The sequence below is a fragment of the Myotis daubentonii genome, chromosome 15, assembly GCF_963259705.1.
Source record: "Myotis daubentonii chromosome 15, mMyoDau2.1, whole genome shotgun sequence".
Classification (NCBI taxonomy): domain Eukaryota; kingdom Metazoa; phylum Chordata; class Mammalia; order Chiroptera; family Vespertilionidae; genus Myotis; species Myotis daubentonii.
The window spans coordinates 6,896,479-6,922,128 of NC_081854.1; the positions used below are offsets into that span (position 1 = coordinate 6,896,479).

Here is a 25,650-nt window from a genome sequence, read left to right on the forward strand (position 1 = left end):
CCTGTTGGGCAGCACCCTGCGGCTTCAGGAAGTTCGTGTGGACAACGCGGAGCCACACGGCCTCTGGAAGGAACTCCCTCCTCCCTGGAGAAGTTGTTGGGTCGACAGCCCAGCACCCAGCCTCTTTCCCAGGGTTCTGCTCTCCTGGTAGGGGAGGTAGCCGGCATGAGGAGGAAGAGCCTGCCCGCCCGCCCGCCCGCCTGCCTGGAGCTGGAACTGGGGCCTCCTAGTTGTTAGGCGGACTTGCTGCGTGACCTCCCCTGAGTCACGGCCCTCTCTGAGCCTCCCATTCCTCACCCGAAATGAGGAAGTTGGCTGAGCTCATGTGGACACCCCTGGCAGCCTCCTGTGATTCATGGGCCTGCCTGTCACCTGCAGACACACGGAGGGCAGGGAGGGTGTGAGGGGACCACACATGGGGAGGGCAGGGCGTGCCTCCCTCCCTCCCCTAACACCCGGGCTTGGTCACTGGGGACACACACAGGAAGTCCACTGCCCTGGCTGTGGTGGGGCGGGGGGTGGGGATGGACTCCAGCACGGAGCATCCCCCTGGGTCTTGTCCCCCTCCATATCCCCCTTTTCCTTTTCCTGTTTTGTTTCTGTGAGTGTCTCTGAGGCTCCTACGCTGTCCTTGAACCTCTCTTATCTCTGCCTCCCCCTCTCCCTGGCAGCCTGCTGGCTTTCCTTACGTGGTCACCCAGGTATGCATCTCCCTATTTATTTATTGTCCTCAGCTCCCTGTTTATGCTCTTCTCTTCTGGTCCCCGCCACCCTCAGGCTCCCCGGGCACCCTCTCTCCCCATCTGGGAAGACTCCCTGGAACAAGGAGACGTAGGGAAATCCCCAAGGAAGCCAGGTCCCCACAAGGGTGTCTTGGGCACTGGGAGAAGCCTGTATTCCCGGGCCCCTCCCAGAGCAGGAATCTGGGGCCCGGGTTGGGTGCCAGCCGCGCCCAAGTCTAATTAAGGAGAGGGAAAAGGAGGGGGCGCGGGCCCCGGGGACAGGGTGGGGAAGTTTCCGGGCTCTCGGAGGTTAAAAGGGAAGGCCTGGCCAGGGGTCCCTGGGCAGAGGATCCAGCCGCCCGCCCGACAAGCAGAAGCGCTTCTGGGTCACCACCTCCTTCTTGTCCGCGACAACCAGGTGAGGTCAGATGCACCTCTCACTCTGGTTAGGGACCCCGAATCCCGGGGCCGGAGCCCGGCGGGAGCCTGGTTTCCCTCCAGACCCCCCAGCCTGGCTGGGAAGGAAGCGCAGCCCCCACGCACCGATTGGCGATGGGCCGGCAGCCGGGGCAGCCCCGCCAGGAGCGCGCTCCCCTAGGGCGGGCGCAGGAGGGCGCAGCCGGAGCATCATTAAGATAATTGCTCCCATGACAGCTGTCCCGGCCCGAATGGCCACTCCGCCCGCCCCAGGGGTTGTAGCCTCAGGTTACAAGGGTCCCGCGGGCTGGAGTGGGGCGAGGTAGGGGGCTGGCTGGCGGAAGGGCGCGGCTGGATGAGGCTCTTGGTTAGGGCACCTGTTTTAACCAGCGCGCCCCCGCCCGCCCGCCCCCCCCCCCGCCCTTTCCAGCCCAGGTCCAGGCCATGAGACCCCAGCACCTTCACCTCCCAGCCGCCTCGGGCGCCCGGGTCCCGGCCAAGCTGCTGCTGCCGCTGCTGATGGCGCAATTTTGGGGTGAGGCGGGGGTCAGGGCTCGTGGGAGGCGCGGAGACCGGGCGACGGGCGGGGGAGCTCTCACCACCCACCCCCGCATCCGCTCCCGCCCCGGCCCGGGGACCCCGCGCGCAGCCAGCGGTCCCGAGCGGGCCCCACGCCCAGCCGCGCCCCCTCGTCTAGCTGCGCCCGGGAGGCCGCGCCCCGGCCCGGCCCCGCCCCGCATGCCGCCCGCGCCCCCCTCCTCCCTTTCCCTTCCCGCGTCCTCTCCTGGCCCCTAACTCCGCCGGGTGCTGATCCGGTCTGCTCACTCCGGCTCTGTAGGGTCCCGGTCCCTCCTCACGCCGCCCCGTTGGATCCCAAGTCTGGCCTCAGCCCCCTTCTCCTGCCCGTGGCGTGATTCCCACGCCTACCCCTCGCCGACCGCGCCCCGCGTCCTGGCCCCGCCCGCTGCGCCCCAGCCCCTCCAGACCCATCCTGCCGGGTCCCCTTTCTCCACTCCGCCCGGCCCCCGCCTTCTTCCCCTTTCACGCCCCTTTCCTTCGCCCACTTCCCTCAGGTTCCCGCAGGACGCACCCCGCGCCCCCACTTCCCACTGTCTCCCGGGTTCTGGCTGCGCGCGCCCCTCCGCCCCGCCCCCTGTTCCGTCCCGTGGCCGCGCTCGGACCCCAAACCCCGCCCTTGGCCTGCGCGGCCTGCTCTGATCGCCACCTCCCTCCCCCAGCTGCAGAGGCGGTGTCCCCCCAAAACGCCACGGCCTTGGACCTCGAGGTCTCTGGCGCCCCTTGCGCGCGCGGCTCGCAGCCCTGGCAGGTCTCCCTGTTCAACGGCCTCTCGTTCCACTGCGCGGGGGTCCTGGTGGACAAGAGCTGGGTGCTCACGGCCGCGCACTGCGGAAATAACAAGTAGGGAGCTCCTCAGGGCGGCGCGGGGGGCGCGGGGGAGGCGGGCCAGAGGGAGGGGGCGGGAGACCTGGGGCGTTTGAGGGGCGGGTGCTCTCCCGGCTCCACGTGGGGTTAGTCCCTCGATGGTCTGCGCGGTGGCCGCCAGGGGGCAGTGTGGTCCTTCTCAGCATTTCTGGGCCCATCCATCACCTCTGTCCACCGGATTGCCCTTGGGTTCCATGTAGGTGTAGGGAGTTGTGTGCCACAGACAGCGGTCAAGGAATTTCGCACTAAAAGAAATGGTCCAGCTCATGAGTCCCTATTGAGGGAGGCAGAAAAGTGGGGGGACCCTCCCATGTCCCCAGCTCTCCTCTCTTCCGCTCACTCCTCCGCCCTCAGACCCAGGAGTCCAGGCCCCCAGCCCCTCTCCCTCAGACCCAGGAGCCCAGGCCCCCAGCCCCTCCTCCCTCAGACCCAGGGGTCCGGGCCCCCAGCCCCTCCTCCCTCAGACCCAGGGGTCCGGGCCCCCAGGCCCTCCTCCCTCAGACCCAGGGGTCCAGGCCCCCAGCCCCTCCTCCCTCAGACCCAGGGGTCCAGGCCCCCAGCCCCTCCTCCCTCAGACCCAGGGGTCCAGGCCCCCAGCCCCTCCTCCCTCAGACCCAGGAGTCCAGGCCCCCAGCCCCTCCTCCCTCAGACCCAGGGGTCCAGGCCCCCAGCCCCTCCTCCCTCAGACCCAGGGGTCCAGGCCCCCAGCCCCTCCTCCCTCAGACCCAGGAGTCCAGGCCCCCAGCCCCTCCTCCCTCAGACCCAGGAGTCCAGGCCCCCAGCCCCTCCTCCCTCAGACCCAGGAGTCCAGGCCCCCAGCCCCTCCTCCCTCAGACCCCCTTCTAGGATCCAGGAGTCTAGCCCCACCCCACTGCCTGTACCCTCCTCCCAGGGACTCAGAGTCCTGTTTCAGCCTCTACAAAGGCTTTGCCTCCATACGGCTCTTCCCTCCCAGGCAGCTGTGGGCCCGCGTTGGGGATGACCACCTGCTGCTTCTCCAGGGTGAGCAGCTCCGCAGAACCACTCGCTTTGTCGTGCACCCCAAGTACCACCACGGCTCGGGCCCCATCCTGCCGAGACGCACGGATGACCACGACCTCATGCTGCTGAAGCTGGCCAGGCCGGCCGTGCTCGGGTCACGCATCCAGACCCTGCGCCTGCCCTACCGCTGCGCCCAGCCTGGAGACCAGTGCCAGGTGGCTGGCTGGGGCACCACGGCCCACCGAAGAGGCAAGAGCTGAGGGCTCTGTGTCTTGGGCAAGAGGGGCTGGGGGCCTGGACCTCTGGGTCTGAGGGAGGAGGGGCTGGGAGTCTGGACTCCTGGGTCTGAGGGAGGAGGGGCTGGGGGCCTGGACCCCTGGGTCTGAGGGAGGAGGGGCTGGGAGTCTGGACTCCTGGGTCTGAGGGAGGAGGGGCTGGGGGCCTGGACCCCTGGGTCTGAGGGAGGAGGGGCTGGGAGTCTGGACTCCTGGGTCTGAGGGAGGAGGGGCTGGGGGCCTGGACCCCTGGGTCTGAGGGAGGAGGGGCTGGGGGCCTGGACTCCTGGGTCTGAGGGAGGAGGGACTGGGGCCTGGACCCCTGGGTCTGAGGGAGGAGGGGCTGGGAGTCTGGACTCCTGGGTCTGAGGGATGAGGGGCTGGGGGCCTGGACCCCTGGGTCTGAGGGGGGAGGAGGGGCTGGGGGCCTGGACCCCTGGGTCTGAGGGAGGAGGGGCTGGGGGCCTGGACCCCTGGGTCTGAGGGAGGAGGGGCTGGGAGTCTGGACTCCTGGGTCTGAGGGAGGAGGGACTGGGGCCTGGGACCTGGGATGGGAACAGTCTGGGTGTCTGGACTCCTGGTCCTGGAGCTTTGGGGCTGGACCCCGGGAGAACCTGGTGTCTCCTCACTTTAGTGAAATACAACAAGGGCCTGAGCTGCTCCCGGGTCAGCATCCTGAGCCCCAGGGAGTGTGAGGTCTTCTACCCCGGCGTCCTCACCAACAACATGCTGTGCGCGGGACTGGACCAGGGCCAGGACCCCTGCCAGGTAGGGCCTGCCCGGGGAGGGCCTCTGGCCGGTGGGAGTGGGCAGAGGGAGGTGACGGGGGAGCAGAGGGTCCACCCTGTCCCCAACCCCCCAGCCACCCAGCCACACAGCATCCCCCCGCCCAACCCTCTCCCACCCTACCTCGGCCTCATCCCTGTCAACAGAACTTGGTCCAAACCTATATGCAAATCTCATGAGTTTATTGGAGTCAAAATTTTGAGGACTTGCCCGGCAGCGAGATCTCCACGGATTGGGAAAATGCTCCGGAGACACGTTGCTTGGCCGTTTCTTTCGTGCGTTCAGAATCGAAGGGGAGGAGTGAGCAGGGTGGCCCGGCATCCAGGTGGTGGTGGATGAAGGAGGCGGGAGAACGCACAGCAGGGAAAACTCCGGAAGTGGGTGCCAGGCAACATGGGAGTTGCATACTTTCCCATCGGTGGGCGCAGGGTGGCTCACCGCTCACACTCACAGTACAGGGTACGGAGATGGCACGGGGCCCTGCCATCACAAGGAGCACTATGGGCCGCCAGTCTGGTGCCAGCCCTTGTACCGCCCAGGGGGTTGGAAAAGAAGATTACGCTGGCATTTCAAAGGCACGTTATCGTAGATGCATGAGAAGGATGGGCAGGCCTTGACGAAGGTGAAGACTGGTATCTTTGCTAAGGGAGCTGTAGGCCTGGGGCATGACCACCCGCTAGGACCTGCCCCGATAGGAATTGGCGATCTGACCATCCTGTGAGGTTTCTTGCAGTCTCTGCGTCAGTCGGCCTGTCCTGTCGCCCTCCCCCCACCCCCGCACCCCCGCCCCCCGCCCTGAGCTGGTCAGGTTAATGCCACACACCCCTTTTCATTCGCGTCCCCACGTCCCAGCCTGCCTCCTTGGGCCCATCTTCTTATGTCCAACCCTGTCCCCAGCCCTACCCCCTTCCCAGGCCATCCTGAACTTCACTCCCATCAAGTCATTCCTAAGCCCCCTCACCCCATGTGTCTCTCTCTCTCTAGACCAGTGGTTCTCAACCTTCTGGCCCTTTCAATACAGTTCCTCATGCGGTGACCCAACCATAACATTATTTCCGTTGCTACTTCATCACTGCCATGTTGCTACTGTGATGAATCGTCATGTAAATATCTGATATGCAGGATGGTCTTAGGCGACCCCTGTGAAAGGGTCGCTGGACGGCCAAAGGGGTCGCGACCCACAGGTTGAGAACCGCTGCTCTAGATCCATCTCCATCCCCTTCCCTGTCAGGAGCTAGAATCTCAGCTCCGTCACGCCTCCATTCTCATTTCCGGACCCAACATCCATAACCCACGGTCAAAGGCCACCCCACTTTATACCTGACTCCAACCCCATTCCAGCCTCCTCTCTATCCCAGCCTCTTTCTCCCCCGTCACGACCTCAGTCCCCCAAGCGGCAGCCCTCACATTGGTGCCAGTATCCGACCGCTCCTCCCTCCTCCCCGCAGAGCGACTCCGGCGGCCCCCTGGTCTGCGATGAGACCCTGCAGGGCGTCCTGTCCTGGGGCGTTTACCCCTGCGGCTCCGCTCAGCACCCAGCCGTCTACACGCAGATCTGCAGATACACTTCCTGGATCGAGAAGACCATCCGCTCCAACTGACCCCGCGACTCCTTCCCCATCTCACATCCTTCCTTGTACAGTCGCCGGACCTCCCCTCCCTCGCCCCATCCAGAGCTCCGCCACCCGTCCTTACCAGCCAGCACCTCTCCTCTCGCCTCCTCCTCCTCCTCCTCCTGCCCCCTGGAGTGCAGGACGCGGGAGCCCGAGAGAGGCCGGGAAGCCAGTCCCTGAGAGAAGCTATCGGCCACCCAGCCTGGCTTCCTCGGCCGTTCTCTGCTGGGTGACCCTTGGGGAAGCCAGAAACCTCTCTGGGCTTCCGTTTCCACCTGGAAAACGAAGAAAAAGAAGTGCCTACCTCGTAGACGTGTTGTGAGCAAACCATGATAAAGCGTGTGTATGTGTGTAGATCAGTGGTTCTCAGCCTTCCTGATGCCGAGACCCTTTAATACAGCTCCTCATGTTGTGGGGACCCCCAGCCATAAAATTATGTTCGTGGCTACTTCATCACTGTCATGTTGCTACTGTGATGAATCGTCATGTAAATATCTGATAGGCAGGATGTATGTAGGCGACCCGTGTGAAAGGGTTGTTCAACCCCCAAAGGGGTCACGACCCACAGGTTGAGAACCGCTAGTATAGATCATGATGGTCATTCTCGGGAAAGCATGACATGGCGTGTGGTGTTAGGATTTGTGAACAGGTCCTGGTGACAACGTGTGTGACTCTGGGTCTTGGAGAGGAAAGCAAGGGCAGTCCCCAATCCTATCACACACACACACACACACACACACACACACACACGGGGTCTCCATTCCTCCGGGCTGATGGGACCATCCCATGGCCCACCCGCCTCGGAAGTTCTATGAAGCATCTCTGAGCCATTTCCTCCCTCCCTCCCATTGTGTCCCATGCCTGGGTCCGCCCAAAACCAGTTGGTCCTGCACAGCGGGAGCTGGTCCGGCTTTCAGTCGCTTGGTACCTTCTTTGTCTTCCTGGGGCCGCGGGAACACGAGAGACCTCACCCCGGCTCCCCCCTAGCCTCCGAGGCCAGGGGAACGCTCCTCGCCTTCATTGCTAAGTTCCCGAAAAGAGCCCTCCCTCTGACATTTAGGGGAAATGCTCTTTCTGTGTGTTCAAGCCCATCCAACGCCCCTAACCCAAGTCCATCCTTCACCGCCCCATCCCAAGATGGCTTTGAGGTTTTTGCTCTGAAAGTGGGCGAAGAAGCACTCTTTGCCTCGCTCTGAAGCTGTCTCCGTGTAAATATTCCTATACCTGGAGGAAATAATACACAGGATGTGGGCAAAGCGAATATGTGATCTTGCACCTCCACTTAGCCTGGCGTTTGGAGCAGAAACGTAAGCCGACCCTATGAGCCACAGAAATTCTCCATCCAGCACGGGCGGTTCTTGTGTCCCCATTCAAACACCAGTTTGTTGAGCGTTTATTGGCTGGCAGGCCGGGTGCTGGGCTGGGAACAGAGCGGTGACCACACGGCCGCTGCCCCCGCAGACGACTGGTGCACAGTCCCTGGCACGGACTCCTCCCTGCTCCCATCAGCACACCCAGGAAACCATCATGAAGCATCAGCTGAGTTTGTTATGGGAGGATCGGAAGCAGAGTGGGTGGGGACTCAAAAACTTGAATCATTTTCTTTTAAAAAAATATTTTTATTGATTTCAGAGCGAAAGGGAGGGAGAGGGAGAGAGAGATAGAAACATCAAAGATGGGAGAGAATCATTGATCCGCTGCCTCCTGCACGCCCCCTGCTGGGGATGGAGCCTGCAGCCCGGGCATGTGGCCTTGACTGGAATGGAACCTGGGACCCTTCAGTCCGCAGGCCGATGCTCTAGCCACTGAGCCAAACCTGCTAGGGCTTGAATCATTTCTCAAAAAATATTTTTTATTGATTATGAGATAGAGTGGGAGAGAAGCATTGATCAGCAGCATCCTGCACGCCCCCTGGTACAAACCCAGGTTTCAGGAGCGAGCCTGAAACCCGGGTTTGTACCCTGAGCAGGGAATTGAACCGGCAACCTTTAAAAAAAAAATTTTTTTTTAAATATATTTTACTGATTTTTTACAGAGAGGAAGGGAGAAGGATAGAGAGTTAGAAACATCGATGAGAGAGGAACATCGATCAGCTGCCTTCTGCACACCTTCTACTGGGGATGTGCCCACAACCAAGGTACATGCCCTTGACCGGAATCGAACCCGGGACCCTTCAGTCCGCAGGCCAACGGTCTATCCACTGAGCCACACCGGTCAGGGCTGAACCAGCGACCTTTCAGTGCATGGACAACGTACAGCCCACTGAGCCACACCAGCCAGGGCTTGATTCATTTTTAAAGGCAGCTCACCAGCCTTTCAGTCACACCACAAGTATTTGCTGAATCCTGTCGTGTGTCACGTCCGAGAGAGGAATCAGACCGGGCCCTGCTTTTGAGGAGCTGCTGGTCAGGTCAGGGAGACAGGCAAGCCTTCCATTCTTGGCATCCAAGTCTCCGCTCCAAGGTGCCCTCAAGGAGGCCTTCCAGCATGGCCTGGGCTGAGGCAGTTCCCGCTCACCCCCACGTCACCCAGCCATTGTTTTGTGTCTCTCCCAGCCCTCTTTATAGCGGAAAAGATCCTATATAATAAAGAGCTAATACGCTAATTAGACCAGAGAGCAGAATGACCGTCTGGACGACCTTCAGGATGACCTTCCGGACGAAGCTGGGGCTGCGAGGGATGAGCCCCTTGCATGAATTTTGTGCATCAGGCACTAACTGGTTTGGCTCAGTGGATAGAGCATCAGGGTCCCGGGTTCAATTCTGGTCAAGGGCACATGCTGGGTTGTGGGTTCGATTGCCAGTGGGGGGCATGCAGGAGGCAGCCAGTCAATGGTTATCTCTCATCATTGATATTTCTATCTCTCCCTCTCCCCTCCTCTCTGAAATATATAAAAATAAATAAAATCCTATATAATAAAAGCCTAATATGTAAATCGACCAAACAGCAGAACGACCGGTCGCTATGATGCCCACTGACCACCAGGGGGCAGACGCTCAATGCAGGAGCTGCCCGCAGGCTCTAGGCCAGCCAAGGCAGGTGCCAGCGGGGGCCTCCCGATTGCCCCCCTGGTTGCCCCACAGATCGGCCCTGATCGCTGGCCAGGCCTAGGGACCCTACCCGCACACGAATTTCATGCACGAGGCTTCTAGTTTCATTTATATTTGTTTCCTCCCTAATGATGTGTCCCCTCCCTCCTCATACCCAGTCCATGAGGGCAGGGACTCTGATTTACTCCTGGTGGTTTTTCTAAGCACCTGGTACAGTGCCTGGCACACAGAAGCCACTCAGTACACCATTGCATTAAAAAAAAAAAATAACCCCAATAGATCAATGCTGTAACAGGAAGAGGGGCAGTGTGCCCCGAGGAGAGGCCCAGGTCTCCTCTTGAAGGAGTCAGGGAAGTCTTCTCAGATGAGGAGGCATCGCACGGGGTTTTTAAGGATACGTAGGAGCTCACCTGTGACAGGGGACATGCATTTCTATCACTTACTATGTTGAGCAGGTTACTTAAACACTCTACCTCCGTTTCCACCCGCTTCCTGTGAAATCGAGATGCCATGCTTACCTAACAGCCAGGTACAGAGCACACAGTCCATAAAGGCAGCTGTCAAGATGCTCTTAAAGCAGTTAGTATGACTCTTAGCACGTAGTGGGTACTCAGTCCTTGGTCTCCAGACGTGCTCATCTGGAGAGGGAGCTAAGACAACTGCAGTCCTGGGAGCAAGCAGTGCAGGGCTCTGTAGGAGACGGACAGACACAGGTGTGTAATACTCACAATGTGCCAGACACTATCCTCACAAGTGTGAATCAACCCCCCTACGACCTCGGCGAAGAGAGGGCCAGGGACCTGCTCAAGTTCACACACCCAGTGATTGCCAGCATTGAGGTTCGGATCCAGGTTGTCCAGGTCCAGAATTCACGCTCCAGACTGCTATGTCCTCGTGAGGACATGCAAAGGGAGCCCAGACCCCGCTTGTCCATCAGGCTCGTGGCAGGTGGAAGAGGTGGTGAGTGCTCAGGGGAGGAAAAGAGGGACTCCGCCAGGAGAAATCACAGAAGACTCCCTGTAGGAGGTGGTATTTAGGTTGGGTCTTGAAGGATGAGTTCAAGTTTCCCCAGGAAAAGAAGGATCTTAAGAAACGCTGCTGTGAAAAAGAAGGAATTCTTACCATTTGCAACAGCACGGATGGAACAGGAGAGCATTATGCTAAGTGAAATAAGCCAGTCCAGGAAAGATAAATACCTCACTCATTTGTGGAATATAGAGAACATTATAAACTATTGAGCAAAAGTAGATAGAGGCAAAGAAGCATTGAACAGACTATGAAACTACAGCAGGAAGGCAGGGGAGGGTTGGGGGGGCAGGGGTAAGAGATCAACTGAAGGACTTGTATGCATGCATATAAGCACAACCAATAGACACAAGACACTGTGTGTGTGTGTCGGGCGGGGGCGGGGGGGAGCGGTGAGGGCTAGTGCCTGGGGATAGGGGAGGCTGGGAGGAGGTCAATGGGAGGGGGGGAGGGGAAGGAGACCTATGTACTACTAATTGTAACACCTTAAACCAGTGGTCGGCAAACTCATTAGTCAACAGAGCCAGCTATCAACAGGACAACGATTGAAATTCCTTTTGAGAGCCGAATTTTTTAAACTTAAACTATAGAGGTAGGTACATTGTTATTAACTTAATTAGGGTGCTCCTAAGGCTTAGGAAGAGCCACACTCAAGGGGCCAAAGAGCCACATGTGGCTCGCGAGCCGCAGTTTGCCGACCACGGCCTTAAACAATAGAATAAAATAAAATAATAAAATGAAATGAAATCAAATAAAATAAATACAATAAATAAAATTAAATAAATACAATAAATACAATAAATTAAATTAAATACAAAACTAAATTAAAATAAATAATAAAATAAAATAAGAAAATAAAGAAAGAAAAGCATTCACTCATTCAATTAACATATCCTTGAAACCTCCCAGGAGCCCAGCCTGAACTGGGTGATTCTGGGGACACAGAAATGAGTCAGACCTGGGCTTGGCCCTTCCTGGGCTGCCCATCAGATGAGAAGGTGTGGGGGAGCTGCAGCAAGAATGGGGTGATGGGAAGGACAACAGAAGGGAGGACATGGATGAGAAAAACAACAACAAGTGAACGTTCTCCGCACTCGGCCAGGATCCGGGGATAACAAGAGAAAGGGAAACGCGCTGGTTCCAGGCAGGTGGGCCACCGGGGGCCTCCTGGTGTGAGGATGTGAGGAGGGGAGTAGGTGATGGCAAGTGTGTGTGAATCCCGTTGGGACCGTATTTCTCAAACATGTTTGTGGTCTCTGCCTCTTGGGGTCTGAATCTTCTCTTCCGGGATCTTCCTGTGTCTCTATCTCCCTCTCCCTATGATTTCTTTTTCTTTCCCCACCTCAGCCACATCCCGTCTTCTTCTTGCCTCTGAGTCCTGCTGCTTCTCCCGCCTGCAGCCTGATTTCTGTGCAGGGTCCTGTTCATTGGTCATTCAAGACTCCAGAGCCCGCCTTAGGGATCTTCCTCCTCACCCTCGTCCTCCCTCAGGCCACTGACTGTCCTGCATGGAGATCCGGTACCTGGAGGTCATGGGGAACGAGGGCTCCCCCTCTTGGGAGACGCCCAGGAGGGTTCTATGTCCTCGGCCCCCTTCCCCATGTCGTCAAGCCCTGGCCCAGCAGGCAGTCAGCTCTTTCTAACAGGGGATCCCCCTGGATGGCTCCCTCTCCAGGCATCCAGGCCAGGCCCCAGGGCTTCCTCCTCCCCCAGTGACATTTCCCAACCCCAATTAATCACAGGGTGGCCCCAGGGAGGAGGAAGGAGATGGCATGGCGAACCATAAAGAAGCAGGGACACCAGAGCCAGATGCCAGGACCCAGGCGCCCAGAGGTCATGCAGCTGGGATTTGTCTGTGCTCTGCTTTCTCTCCTGGCAGGTGAGGCTCCTGCCATCCTCCCTGTCTATCCCGCGGACCCTCTAGGGCCCCAGCAGCCCCTCCACGTTGCCCTTCATGCCCCCAGCCTTCAGCTCCTGCCCTCCAGGCGTCTCTGCCTCTCCCCCCAGCCCTCCCACCTTGCTCTTCACTGACCCCCCTCTGCCTCCCACCTGCTCGCAGGGAACAGCTGGGCAGACACCAGAGCCATTGGGGCTCAGGAATGCCACCCCAACTCGCAGCCCTGGCAGGCAGGCCTCTTCTATGTCACGCGCAACCCCTACCGCTTATTGTGCGGGGCGACCCTCATCAGTGACCGCTGGCTGCTCACAGCTGCCCACTGCCAAAGGCCGTGAGTGATTGCTCTGGGGAGGGCACCGGGGATAAGAGAAGGTGAGGGGGCAAGGGCACCTGGGAGAGGAGGGAGGGGGCTGGAGGCAAGAAGGGAGGAGCCTCTGTTTCTGTTCCCAGAAGTTCAACTCAGAATTACAAAGAGTCAACGTTTCCTAATTCTAGAGTTTTAAAGAATCTGGTTCTAAGAGTCTAAGACTGGAAATTTACAGTCTTTGGATCCTCGACTCTGACCCAGAGGAATCCAGAACCGTCGACTCCTAAAATCTTGGATCCATGAGATTGCACAGGAGCCTCAGAGAATTCTAGAATCTTAGAAGTCCAGAGCAGCGTTGGCAATGAAATAGAGCACTAGCCATTTAAGTTTAACATTTCTAGTAGACACGTTGCAAAAGAAAAACAAGAAGATTTTATTTTAATAATAGATCTACCTACATACTCAAAATATTATTTTAGCATGTAATCAATGTTTAGATGCCTGCAAATGTCATTGTTAACTCTTTATGGTGTAAGCCTTTGAAACTGGACATGTATTTTGCACATATGACACATCTCAATTTGAACTAGTTGTACTGGATAAGAGCAATACTAGAATCTTAGAGTATTCCAGCTAAATTCATTGACTACAGACGCTCATAATCCTAGAATACTGTGATTTGTACCATTCCAGAATCTTGAAGCAAGGAAATTCTAGAAGGTTATATTCATCAGTGTCTAGAATTTGTCGCATTTAATATCCACAGAATGCTATCATTCCAGATTCTTAAAATCTCCACACTTTTAAGTCAGAGAATTCTAGAGTCTCCAACTACTTGAATCCTAGATTTTCAATTTCCAAAAAGTAGACTCATAGAATTCTAGAATGATGATATTCTCATCGGATTGTCCCAAAATATTAAAATTCTAGGCTCATTAAGTCCTAGGTTTAATTCAGATAAGTTTAAAATCCTAGAATTTTGACCTAGAGGAATCTAGAACAGGATAATCTTGGATTCGTGACATTCTGGAACTTGAGCCTCATAGAATTCTAGAATTTGTAGGTTCCTAAGGGGTTAGAATCCTAGAGTCCTGGGCATTCTGATAGAATCCTAGAATTTCCATGAGGCAGAAATCCTGTCTGCATATCTCTGGAGAGGGCGCTGCCTACCCTGTTCTGATGTTCTTCCCTCCAGGAATGAAGAGCAGGTGTTGCTACAGGATGCTATGTGGGAATTTCCCATCATGCATTGCTCCACGATGGGGCCTCTTTCAGCTCAAGGTCTGTCTAGGAGAGCAAAGTTGAGATTTCAGCCCCAAAGATGAAGGAGGGAAAAAGAAGCGATATGGAGGTAGAAGGGCAAGGATGAGAGGCAAGGATGAGTTTGGGTGGGGGGAACGGCCAATTTCCCAGATCCAGAGCCCCGGCACAGAGGTAGAAATAACGTCACACTCAACTCGGCGTTCTCAGACATTAGCCTGGTCCCTCACCTGAGAGGTCAGAGGCTGGGGGTTGGACATGCAGGCCACCAGAAGGTCCCCAGCTGTCCAGGACACGAACCCAGAGTAAAGGATGTAAACTAAAACCACAGTAAGAAGACAGGAGATCAAACCTCAGGAGGAAAGGCATTGAGGGGTTGGCCGTCAAGAAAAGCCGGGGGCCACAGGTGACCCCAAAGTTGGGGATTTTCCATACCCCATCCGCCGGCCACTCCCCACAGAACCACCAGGGGTGGGGCTGTTTTTGTGTTGTAGGTGGAGCCCCTGTGTGCCTACACGGTGCCAGGGAACCCAGGTCACCGGCAAGGCTGCAGGTGGGGCAATGAAGAAGATGGCTCAGGTGGCATGGACCTAGGACATGGTGTGAGGGAGACCTACAAAAGCAGAGGCAGACAAAGGGATGGAGTGGGGATCGGGGGCCCAGAGAGGGTGTGCGCCTGGCTTAAAATCACACAGCACTCTTGGGTCGCACATATGATGGGGACCCAGGGAGGATATATATATACTTTGTGGAGAGTCACACAACACCTGAGGTCTGTCCCAGCAGGTTTCTGTGGGTCCGCCTGGGGGAGCATCACCTCCAGAAAAAGGAGGGCCCAGAGCAGCTGTTCCGGGTCATGGACTTCTTCCCCCACCCTGGGTTCAAGCAGAACCGTATCATCCAAGACTACAAGGATGACGTCATGCTGATCCGCCTGCCCAGGAAGGCACGCCTGGGGCCTGCCGTGCAGCCCCTCAACGTCAGCGAGACCTGCGTCTCCCCCGGCACCCAGTGCCTCATCTCAGGCTGGGGGGCCGTGTCCAGCCCCACAGGTACAGCCTTGCCCATGACACACTCCCTTACGTCTCACGCTGAGGGTCTAAATCCCTCCCTCTTCCCTGTCTCTGCCTTTCATGTCTATCCTCTATCTATTGATCTGTCTCTCTCTCCACCCATATGTTCTAGCAAATCTAAGATGCTAGCCTATATAATAAAGAGGTAATATGCACATTGTTTGTCACACCCTCACAAGATGGCTGCCTATGACCAGGCCGGCAGGGGGTTAGTGAGGGACAACCAAACGACTGAACAGCAGGCTGCATGGGGCGATCAGGTTGGTGGGGGGGGCCATGAGGGGCGACCAGGCTGGCAGAGGGGGCAGTGAGGGGTGATCAGGCTGGTGGGGGTGGGGGGGGGGTGAGGAGGCCAGTTAGGGACGACCAGGCAGGCAGGCAGGTGAGCGATTAGGAGCCAGTGGTCCAGGATTGTGAGAGGGATGTCTGATGGCCGGTTTAGGCCCGATTCTGGGGATTGGCCTAAACCAGCAGTCAGACATCCCCCGAGGGGTCCCAGATTAGAGAGGGTGCAGGCTGGGCTAAGGGGACACCCCCTCCCCATGCACGAATTTCGTGCACTGGGCCTCTAGTAAATTATAAGGTGCATCATTACTTCACTGAGAATGGCGGGGGGGGGGGCGGTCCCACTGATCTTTGTGAGACCACATTTACTGGAACTCACCTCCTGATTTCAGGGTGTTTAAATGTGCAAATATATGCATCTCAGAATCCAAATAAGGCCTTCTATTCTCAGTCAGAAATCAAAGACCTATTAGCCAAATTTGGCTTCCCACATCTTCCCACATTAGTGCTGGTTTTCCCAGTGTCTTGAAAAATAATGTCTGACTTTGTTGCTGCCAACATCTACAACCTGGAAGATTCTGCATAAAAGCTGAGTGTCTGGATTCACTTGGAAAGAACTGGGGGCAATGCCGGACCCACGTTTCCCAAAGACCGACCACTGTTGGATAGAGAGAGTGGAGGTGGCCCCTGCAGATCGAACCACAACAGAGCCTGGCACCCCACTTCCACTTACCCACCAGGCCCCTGGGTGCATCTGAGTTGGCACCCAGGCATTATATATATTGACATGTGTGTGTCTATATTCATATCTATCTCTATGTGCTGTAACCTCCTCTATCTCTACCTCGTATCTCTAAATCTTTCTCTCTCTCTGTATCAGTGACCGTCTCCCCGATAAATGTCTCCCCCCCTTTAACTCGGGGCCTTCTCACTGGATATCTGTGGGCCCGTTTCTATTTCTGCAAGGCCTCCTCTGAGAATTTCTTTCCCCTTAAAAGGTCTCTAGCTCCTGCCACGGTCTCTGTTTTTCTCCGTGTAAAATACATGCGCGTCTCCTCTCGTCTCTCGCTTCTCTGCGTGTTTCTGGTTCTCTCCTCTTCATATACATTCAGGCTATGATTCCGTCTCTTTGTCACTGTGGCGTTTCTTGGAGAAGCAGATGCTATGGCTCCCATGGATCCCCCTTAAGAAAGGGGTTGTGGCCCTAACCGGTTTGGCTCAGTGGATAGAGCGTCGGCCTGCGGACTCAAGGGTCCCAGGTTCGATTCCGGTCAAGGGCATGTACCTTGGTTGGGGGCACATCCCCAGTAGGGGGTGTGCAGGAGGCAGCTGATCGATGTTTCTCTCTCATCGATGTTTCTAACTCTCTATCCCTCTCCCTTCCTCTCTGTAAAAAAATCAATAAAATATGGTTTTTTTTTTAAAAAGAAAGGGGTTGTGTGTGCTGCCCTGGCCGGTTTGGCTCAGTGGATAGAGCGACAGCCTGCAGACTGAAAGGTCCCGGGTTCGATTCCAGTCAAGGGCACATGCCCGTGTTGCAGCTCAATCCCCAGTAGGGGGCGTGCAGGAGGCGACCGATCAGTGATTCTCTCTCCTCATTGATGTTTCTATCTCTCCCTCTCCCTTCCTTCTGAAATCAATAAAAAAAAAATTATTATTATTTTTAAAGAAAGGGGTTGTGTGTGCCGAGTGAGGTGGGGACAGCGGCTGATCCTTGGTGACCTCCTTCCCCAACAGTGCATTTCCCAGCCACGCTGCAGTGTGCCAACATCAGCATCCTGGAGCCCAGACTCTGCCGGCGGGCATATCCCGGCCAAATCTCCAAGGGCATGCTCTGTGCCGGCCTGTGGGAGGGGGGCCGCGGCTCCTGCCAGGTGAGATGTACTCTGGGGAGGCAGTGGAGGATGGGGATCCTGCTAGGACACTGAGGCCTGGGAGAGGACGGGCCAGCACCAGGATTTGTGGATCTAAGAAAGGGGGGAGAGTTGGGGGTCTGAGCTCCAAGTCCTGGGGGAAGAGGGTGCTAGGGGCGCAGAATGCTAGGTCCCAGGGAGGGGTAAAGGCTGTGAGCTTTTCCTCCTGGGTCTGAGGGAGGAGGGCCTGGAGACCTGCATGTCTGGGTGTCAGGGGAGCGGAAACGGGGTGGTCTGTGTGATGTCACACTAGTCATGAGACGGGCCTAACCGTTTCTCTGCTCTTCTCCCGCGCACAGGGCGACTCTGGGGGCCCCCTGGTTTGCCATGGGACTCTGGCTGGTGTGGTGTCTGGGGGCTCCGAGCTCTGCTCCCGACCTCACCACCCCGGCGTCTATAGTAGCGTTTGCCACTACGTGCGCTGGATCAGAAAGACGATGAAGGAAAATTGAGCCCTCGTGCCTTGGATGACGGAGGGCGGGGCACAGGGTAGCGGGGGTCCAGCCTCCATGGTCTCCACCTGTGCCCTCAGCTGTCCTGGAGAGGAGCCTTCTGTATACTTAGGCTCCGCCCCCTCGGGATGGAGCAGGAAGACACTTGTAGCCTCCTGGTTCCAGCTCTAAGACGTCAGCAAGAACTGGCACCTTGTGCAACAGCATTATCTGGTGGCTCAACCCCAGGCCAGCCATCCACCAAATAGCCCCGCCCCTCGGAACTTTGCCCAATGAGAGGTCTCTGCTGGACTCCAGCCGTGTGTGTGTGTGTGTGTGTGTGTGTGTGTGTGTGTGTGTGTGGCCCCGCCTCCTTTGTCAGAGTCCCCGCCCCCATGACGTCAGGGGTGCTATAGCTTTCCCCCATTGGCGGGCAGGAAGGGTCTGGTCCCGCCCCTCATGGCCCTGCTTTGGGCGGGTCCTGGGTTTGAATCCTGCCCTGGACCATCTGGGAGAAGTTGAGGGGAGGGTCTGGGTTTCTTCAGATCCAAGGGATGGTTTTGCCATAAAGGCACCGCGGAGCCCTTTCTGCTTTCTGCTTGGGTGGTGGGATGGAGGAAGGGCAATGAGAGGGTGTTGGAGGGCCCAATGGGTACGGCCACTGGAGGAGGCCAATGGGGTGGGGGCGGAGAATGGGGAACATCTGTCCTACTGTCAATAAGAATCCTATATAATAAAAGCCTAATATGCTAAGTGTCTGACCGTTCCACCATTCAACCAGTCGCTATGACATGCACTGACCACCAGGGGGCAGCCACTCCGATCAGTAGGTTTGCTTGCTGCTGGGGTCCAGCCAATGGGGATGGTCAAGACAAGCCAGACACGCCTTGGAGCTCTCCCACAGCCCCTCCCCAGCCCCCCATCATGTACTGGTGAGGTCCCTCGGCCTGGCCTGGGCTCTCTCGAAATCCAGGACCTCTTGGGGGGTGTTGGAGAGCTGGTTTCAGTGGATTTCCGCAGGCCAGGTTGAGGGACCCCACTGCACTGGTGCACGAATCTGTGCACCGGACCTCTAGTAATAAATTAATTTCCCTTGAGCCCTTCCTAGGTCCTGCCTGAAGTGTGTCCCCATCAGCCCTATTGCAGCAAGCCTCCTGGGTTCTGTTCAGGCTGGTCCGGTCGCCCCCAGGGGAAGGGGAAACCAGGTCATGGTGCCTCCCAAACCTGCCTTCCCAGGCCAGACAGCTCAGGGGACAGCGGGCAGGGCTGATCCACCCTCAGGTTCCTGACCAAGAAGACTTATTTTTCTTCTCTTCGGGGTTATTGGCGGCGGCAGCAGCAGCCCCCCTCCTCCCTTAGTCCCAAAATCTGGGCCCCAAGCCCTCTCATCCTTGTATGCAGGAGTCCAGACATCCTCCCCCTCCTCATTCAGACCCAGGAGGCTATGCCCCCCGTTCTGGCCTCGCCCAGGCCCAGACGTCTGAGCCCCCAGTCCTGTTTCAGACCCAGGAGTCACAGCACTGAGCTCCTCTCCCTGGCCTCTGCACCCCGAGAATCCAGCCCCTCCTCCCTGGAGAATTTCCCTTCAGCCCCTCAGCCCCGCAGCCCCCCTCCCTCCAGCCCAGGGTGCTCTGTCAGCTCAGGGCGGGAGGAGGCGGAGCAGGAGGCGGGGAGTCCCAGTTAAAAGGCTCCAGGTCCCTGGACCAGGCAGAGTGAGCTCCTGGGGCCTCTTCCTCTGGGTCAGAATCAGTAGGTGGCCCCGCCCCCTGGCCTCTCAGAGCCTGGCACCTGGACCCGGGCCCCTCCTCCTTCAGGCCCAGGACTTTAACCCCAGATCCCCTCCTCCTTCCAGCCCCTGGAGTCTGAGCCCCGGCCTCCTCTTCCCCAAGATTCAGGAGGAGCCGGGGATACGAACTCCCTTCTCCCTGGGAACCTAAAAATCCAGACCCGCAGCCCCCTCTCTCCTCAGATTCAGGAATCGGGGGGGGGGGCCCACTCCCTTCTAACTCAGCCTTTTCCTCCCATCAGACCCAGAAGATGCTCTGCTCCCCTGGACCCCCAATCCCAGGAACCTACTAGGATTTCAGGCTCCCCTCTCCTCCTCTCTCTGCCCAGGCTCTCCCTCCCCCAGGCCTCAGCATGGGACGCCCACTGCCTGCTGCCAGGTGCACCTGGATCTTCCTGCTCTTGCTGCTGGAAGCCTGTGCAGGTGAGGGGGTCTGGCCGGCACCGGTGGTGAGTGTGCGCCTGTGTGCACGCCGTGGTGGCTGTGTGGGTGCCTGTGGTGGGTGAGGGAGGTGTGAGGTGTGTGATCGCATGTGGGGGCTCTGGGGCTGGCTTTGGTGGGGGCGGGCGGAGGCATGGCTCTGGGGACAGCAGGTAGGAGAGAGTCAGGGGATGCTGCAAGTGTGCATGAGCACACCTAGCTTGCGGGCTGCTTGCCGAGGGGTACAGATACCCACGGGAGTGTAGGAGCATGTGGGAGCATGTGGAAGTGTGTGATGACTCAGGGGCTTCCATTGTTGTCGTGGTAATTAGCTAGTTAACTTTATTTTTAATGTTTTTTAATTTAATTAATTGACTTATTTTTATTGGTTTCAAGAGAGGAAGGGAGAGAGAGAGAAAAGCATCAATGATGAAAGAGAATCATTGATCAGCTGCCTCTTCCACGCCCCTTACTGGGGATGGAGCCTGCAACCCGGGCATGTGCCCTTGACAGGAATTGAGCCTGGGACCCTTCAGTCCACAGGCTGACGCTCTATCCACTGAGCCAAACCAGCGAGGGCCAGCGAGTTAATATTAACAAAGAAAGCAAAGGGAATTCGGACATCGTAAGCGTGGTCACCTGGGAAGTTTCACCAGGAAGCTACAACTTCAACAGTATTGCTCCTCCAAGGGGACTCACACCCCTCCTTCCCCCATCCCGAGGTTGGGGGTGGAAAGGGCAAGTTAAACCAGTGAAGTCAGGATGGCATATGGAAGGCGCTTGCCTGTCAGTCTCACCTGGGAAATGCTGGAGTGTCTAGGGCAGCGGTTCTCAACCTGTGGGTCGCGACCCCTTTGGGGGTCGAACGACCCTTACACAGGGGTCGCCTAAGACCATCGGAAAACACATATATAATGACATGTTGTTTTTGTGATGAATCACGATGCTTTCATGATGTTCAATTTGTCACAGTGAAATTGGGGGTCACCACAGCATGAGGAGCTGTATGAAGGGGCCGCGGCGTTAGGGAGGTTGAGAACCACTGGTCTGGGGGTGGCCCCATCAGAAGCTCCTGGAATCTTGGAAAGTTAAGAGGTCAGTTTGAAGAAGCTCCTGGTTAAAATCCCCCGACAAAGAGTCCCTTCTCTCCTGCTCTCTTTAGCTCCACGACCCCACTGGCAGCTGCCTGCCCGGCGTCTCCCTGCAAAGCCAGGTGGACCTCGCATGCAGGACGCTGGCCTGGGCAGGACGCTCACATGGAGCAGGAGCCAGGGGCAGTGGCCTTTCTCCTGGCCCTGCTGAAGATGAAACCGGATGTGTTCCGTGGTGGGATGGAGGGAAACGGGACATGGGGAAAGCAGGGGTTTGTTTCCACACCCATAAGCATCGCTCTCCTCCTGTGCCCGTCTCGGGAAATTCTTTCCCTTGAGACATGGCAAGAACTCCACGGCCCCCAATAACACAATGCGTGTCCGTGTGATTCCATGTGGCAGCTTGTCCAAGCCGGGAGCCCCACAAGGGAGGGTGTGTGGACACGTGAGGAGACAGGCAGAGAACCTGGGTGTGTCCCTTTGAACCCACAGCGGTTTTCCTGCCCTCCTCCTCCCTCATCCCCCCTACACTGCCCCAGAGGTGGCGATCCACCCCTCTCCCTCCTGCTGCAGGGCACTGGAGGGCACAGCAGAGCAAGGTACTGGGGGCCAGGGGCTCAGGGCCCATTCGCAGCCTGGGAAGGCGGCTTTGTTCCAGGGCATTCAGCTGTCATGTCAGGGTGTCTTCATAGATGTCACAACTGGGTCCTCACAGAAGCCCACTGTCAAAAATAAAAAAAAAAATTGTGGGTGGCCCTGGCTGGTGTGGCTCGGGTGGTTGAGCGGGGTGCCATGCACCAACAGGTCACCAGTTCAATTCCCATCAGGACGCAGGTCCAGGTTTTGGGCTGCATCCCCAGTAGGGGGCATGCAGGAGGCAGCTGGTTGATGTTTCTCTCTCTCTCTCCCTCTCCCTTCCTTTCTCTCCAAAATCAACAAAAACATGTATTTAAAAACCTAGCTGGTTTGGCTCAGTGGATAGAGCGTCGGCCTGTGGACTGAAGGGTCCCAGGTTCGATTCTGGTCAAGGGCACATGCCCGGGTTGCAGGCTCGATCCCCAGTGGGGGGCGTGCAGGAGGCAGCCGATCAATGATTCTCTCTTATCATTGATGTTTCTATCTCTCTCTCCCTTCCTCTCTGAAATCAATAAAAATATGTTTTAAAAAAACAAAAACCTGAATGGATGTTTGGCCTGAGGGGGGTTTGGCCTAAGGAAAGAGGGGGCTGGATTTTCACATCAGGGAAGAGAAACTGGGGACCGAGTTTCTAACAGAGGAGGTTTGGGGGCCTGTGCCTGAGAAGCTGAAGGGCTCCAACTCCTGGGTCTGAGGGAGGAGGGGCCGGGGCCTGGACCCCTGGGTCTGAGGGAGGAGGGGCTGGGGGCCTGGACTCCTGGGTCTGAGGGAGGAGGGGCTGGGGGCCTGGACCCCTGGGTCTGAGGGAGGAGGGGCTGGGGGCCTGGACCCCTGGGTCTGAGGGAGGAGGGGCTGGGGGCCTGGACTCCTGGGTCTGAGGGAGGAGGGGCTGGGGGCCTGGAGCCCTGGGTCTGAGGGAGGAGGGGCTGGGGGCCTGGACTCCTGGGTCTGAGGGAGGAGGGGCTGGGGGCCTGGACCCCAGGGTCTGAGGGAGGAGGGGCCGGGGCCTGGACCCCTGGGTCTGAGGGAGGAGGGGCTGGGGTCCTGGACTCCTGGGTCTGAGGGAGGAGGGGCTGGGGGCATGGACCCCTGGGTCTGAGGGAGGAGGGGCTGGGGCCTGGACCCCTGGGTCTGAGGGAGGAGGGGCTGGGGGCCTGGACCCCTGGGTCTGAGGGAGGAGGGGCTGGGGGCCTGGACCCCTGGGTCTGAGGGAGGAGGGGCTGGGGGCATGGACCCCTGGGTCTGAGGGAGGAGGGGCTGGGGCCTGGAGCCCTGGGTCTGAGGGAGGAGGGGTTGGGGAGCCTGGACTCCTGGGTCTGAGGGGGGAGGAGGGGCTGGGGCCTGGACTCCTGGGTCTGAGGGAGGAGGGGCTGGGGCCTGGACTCCTGGGTCTGAGGGAGGAGGGGCTGGGGCCTGGACCCCTGGGTCTGAGGGAGGAGGGGCTGGGGCCTGGACTCCTGGGGCCTGGGATGGGAACAGTCTGGGTGTCTGGACTCCTGGTCCTGGAGCTTTGGGGCTGGACCCCGGGAGAACCTGGTGTCTCCTCACTTTAGTGAGATACAACCAGGGCCTGAGCTGCTCCCGGGTCAGCATCCTGAGCCCCAGGGAGTGTGAGGTCTTCTACCCCGGCGTCCTCACCAACAACATGCTGTGCGCGGGACTGGACCAGGGCCAGGACCCCTGCCAGGTAGGGCCTGCCCGGGGAGGGCCTCTGGCCGGTGGGAGTGGGCAGAGGGAGGTGACGGGGGAGCAGAGGGTCCACCCTTGTCCCCAACCCTCCAGCCACCCAGCCACACAGCATCCCCCCGCACAACCCTCTCCCACCCCTACCTCGGCCTCATCCCTGTCAACAGAACTTGGTCCAAACCTATATGCAAATCTCATGAGTTTATTGGAGTCAAAATTTTGAGGACTTGCCCGGCAGCGAGATCTCCAGGGATTGGGGAAAAAAATACAAAAGACCTGTCTGCCTTTGTAACCATAATATCTAGTTTCCAATAAGCTTATCTAAATAATCTATTAACCAGTTAACTGCCACGCGTCCAACACGGAAACCATCCCCACACATCAAGATATTTTTAATTGAAATTTTTTAAAAAATCAATTCGCAATGAATATTATAAAAAACAAATATATTACTCACAACACGGGTGTCCTTGAATATTTTCCGTTGAAAGTTCTCATGGAAAAAAAAAAGATTTTAAAGCATCTACAGACACTTGTGGCGTACAAAGGGTTAAAATGCAAATTCTGAGGAATGAATCTTACCTAAGCCGATCAGTTTAACTCCAGTCACCTGTGGTTTACTGAATCTGTAAATTTTACTGAATGCCTGTCTCCATGAAAATAACTCTCTTAAGCCCGGCCAGCGTGGCTCAGTGGTTGAGCATCGACCTATGAACCAGGAGGTCACAGTTCAAATTCCCGGTCAGGGCACGTGCCTGGGGTTGTGGGCTCCATCCACAGTGCAAGGCGTGCAGGAGGCAGTGGATCAATGATTCGCTCTCATCATTGATGCTTCCCTCCCTTCTGCTCTGAAATCCATAAACATATTTTTCCAAAAACTGTCAGGAAGTTTGCTAAGACATCATAAAATTCGTTTGCCAGCCACTTTTACTTTTTCTCCCTTCTAGCTCTACTGAAGTCCTCGCTGGACATTCTCCAGGACCCGTTTAAGGGATGTGGGACTTTGGAAACAGAGGCATGTAATTTCACACAGGTAAATATCACTCCTTATCCTGAGCTAGCCTTAGCAGGCTCTTTTTCTGAAGACGTCGCAAGTACCACAGTCCCACTAGCAGTGGACGAATCCCACCCATGTCGTCCTCCGATAACATCATGATCTGCAAACAGCTCCTGGGGACAACGCGTGTGACTCTGTGTAAGGGGAGAAAAGCGCAGGGCAGTCCCCCATCCTAGCCCCTCACACACCCCAGAGCCGATGGGAGCATGACAGGGCCCACCCCCCTCGGAAGTTCCTTGAAGCATCACGGTACCTCTTCCTCCTTCCCTCCTCCCATTGTGTCCCATGTCTGGGCCCACCCAACACCAGTTGGTCCTGTATAGCAGGAGCCAGGCTGGCTCTGAGTCACCTGGTACCAGCTGGCCTTCCTGGGGCCACTGGAACCCAAGAGACGTCACCCTGTCGCCGCCCCAGCCTCTAAGGCCAGAGGAACTCTCCTCACCGCTGTGTTCCATCCCCACAAAGAAGCCCGCTGACATGCAGGGGAAATGGTTCCGTTTGCTTGTGAAATCCAACGGCATCCCTTCACCCACCAAAAGCTGCAGTCGCAAGCTCACCGCGTCTCCATGCTCAGCCCTCACCCAACGCCCATAACCCAAGGCCAGCTCCATCCTCCAGACCCCACTCCCGAAACGGCTTTGGGATTTTGCTTGGAAAACGCGGGAAGAAGCGTTCATTTCCTCTCTCGGGAACTGTCTCCGTGTAAATATTCCTGTGCCAGGAGTGGGACTGGGGAGGTGTGGGGCGATGATACCGAGTCCAGGCAAAGTTAGCAAATGTTCTTGCACCTCCACTTAGCCTGGCGTTTGGAACAGAAACGTAAGCCGATCCTATGAGCCACAGAGATTCTCCATCCAGCACAGGCTGTTCTTGTGTCCCCATTCAAACACCAGTGTGTTGAGCGTTTATTGGCTGGCAGGCTGGGTGCTGGGCTGGGAACAGAGCGGTGACCACACGGCCGCTGCCCCCGCAGACGACTGGTGCACAGTCCCTGGCACGGACTCCTCCCTGCTCCCATCAGCACACCCAGGAAACCATCATGAAGCATCAGCCGAGTTTGTTATGGGAGGATCGGAAGCAGAGTGGGCGGGGACTTGAACACTTGATTCATTTCCAAAGGCCGTTCACCCATTTCTTTAGTCATGTCTCCAGAGTTTATGGAATCCTGTCCTACTTCAGTTCCCCGGGGTGACTGGGCCCTACCCTCACGGAGCTGCTACGCAGGTCAGGGAGACAGGCAGATCTTACATTCTGGGCATGCAGGTCTTCACGCCAAGTTGCCCTCCTCACAGAGGCCCTCCAGGATTGCCCTGGCTAAAGGGGTTCCCTTCAAGTCACCAATCTATTGCTGTGTTTATTTTTAATTTATTTTTTTGGAGCATTTGTCATAGCAGAAACTATCTCATTTATTTGTTTACTCCCAAATGATCTGTCTCCTTCCTCCTCCCACCCAGTCCATGAGGGCAGGGAGTCTCATTTATTCACTTGTGTTTTT

General features: G+C 57.2%; 2 protein-coding genes and 1 long non-coding RNA gene across 4 annotated transcripts; all 3 read left to right on the top strand.

Annotated features, from left to right (window-relative positions):
- The first annotated feature begins 984 nt into the window (after positions 1-984).
- Positions 985-6,661, top strand: KLK10 (kallikrein related peptidase 10). Of its 2 annotated transcripts, none has more exons than XM_059665868.1 (6): positions 985-1,140; positions 1,570-1,674; positions 2,378-2,558; positions 3,538-3,812; positions 4,473-4,606; positions 6,073-6,661. In XM_059665868.1, the coding sequence occupies exons 2-6, from the start codon at positions 1,584-1,586 to the stop codon at positions 6,223-6,225; spliced, it is 834 nt and encodes a 277-aa protein (XP_059521851.1). In that variant the 5' UTR covers positions 985-1,140; positions 1,570-1,583; the 3' UTR covers positions 6,226-6,661. The 2 variants fall into 2 exon arrangements, with proteins under 2 accessions (XP_059521851.1, XP_059521852.1); XM_059665869.1 differs by having other exon boundaries at positions 1,028-1,140; positions 1,575-1,674.
- Positions 6,662-11,973: 5,312 nt separating this feature from the next.
- Positions 11,974-18,132, top strand: LOC132216587 (kallikrein-9-like). The gene is made up of 5 exons (XM_059665873.1): positions 11,974-12,192; positions 12,373-12,538; positions 14,561-14,829; positions 16,873-17,009; positions 17,348-18,132. Exons 1-5 carry the CDS (start codon positions 12,081-12,083, stop codon positions 17,498-17,500), a joined length of 837 nt encoding a protein of 278 aa, XP_059521856.1. The 5' UTR covers positions 11,974-12,080; the 3' UTR covers positions 17,501-18,132.
- Positions 18,133-19,153: 1,021 nt separating this feature from the next.
- Positions 19,154-21,943, top strand: LOC132216592 (uncharacterized). The gene is made up of 3 exons (XR_009448772.1): positions 19,154-19,228; positions 19,611-19,688; positions 21,350-21,943. It is a non-coding gene; the product is annotated as an uncharacterized LOC132216592 (long non-coding RNA).
- The last annotated feature ends 3,707 nt before the right edge of the window (positions 21,944-25,650 follow it).

Bases quoted from the DNA above. Each gene is read 5' to 3' on its own strand.
- KLK10 (XM_059665868.1), top strand. From the start codon at position 1,584: ATGAGACCCCAGCACCTTCACCTCCCAGCCGCCTCGGGCGCCCGGGTC. The intron at 1,675-2,377 runs GTGAGGCGGGGG...TCCCTCCCCCAG, and splicing joins GCTGATGGCGCAATTTTGGG to CTGCAGAGGCGGTGTCCCCC. The intron at 4,607-6,072 runs GTAGGGCCTGCC...TCCTCCCCGCAG, and splicing joins AGGGCCAGGACCCCTGCCAG to AGCGACTCCGGCGGCCCCCT.
- LOC132216587 (XM_059665873.1), top strand. From the start codon at position 12,081: ATGGCATGGCGAACCATAAAGAAGCAGGGACACCAGAGCCAGATGCCA. The intron at 12,539-14,560 runs GCCGTGAGTGAT...GGTCTGTCCCAG, and splicing joins ACAGCTGCCCACTGCCAAAG to CAGGTTTCTGTGGGTCCGCC. The intron at 14,830-16,872 runs GTACAGCCTTGC...CTTCCCCAACAG, and splicing joins GGCCGTGTCCAGCCCCACAG to TGCATTTCCCAGCCACGCTG.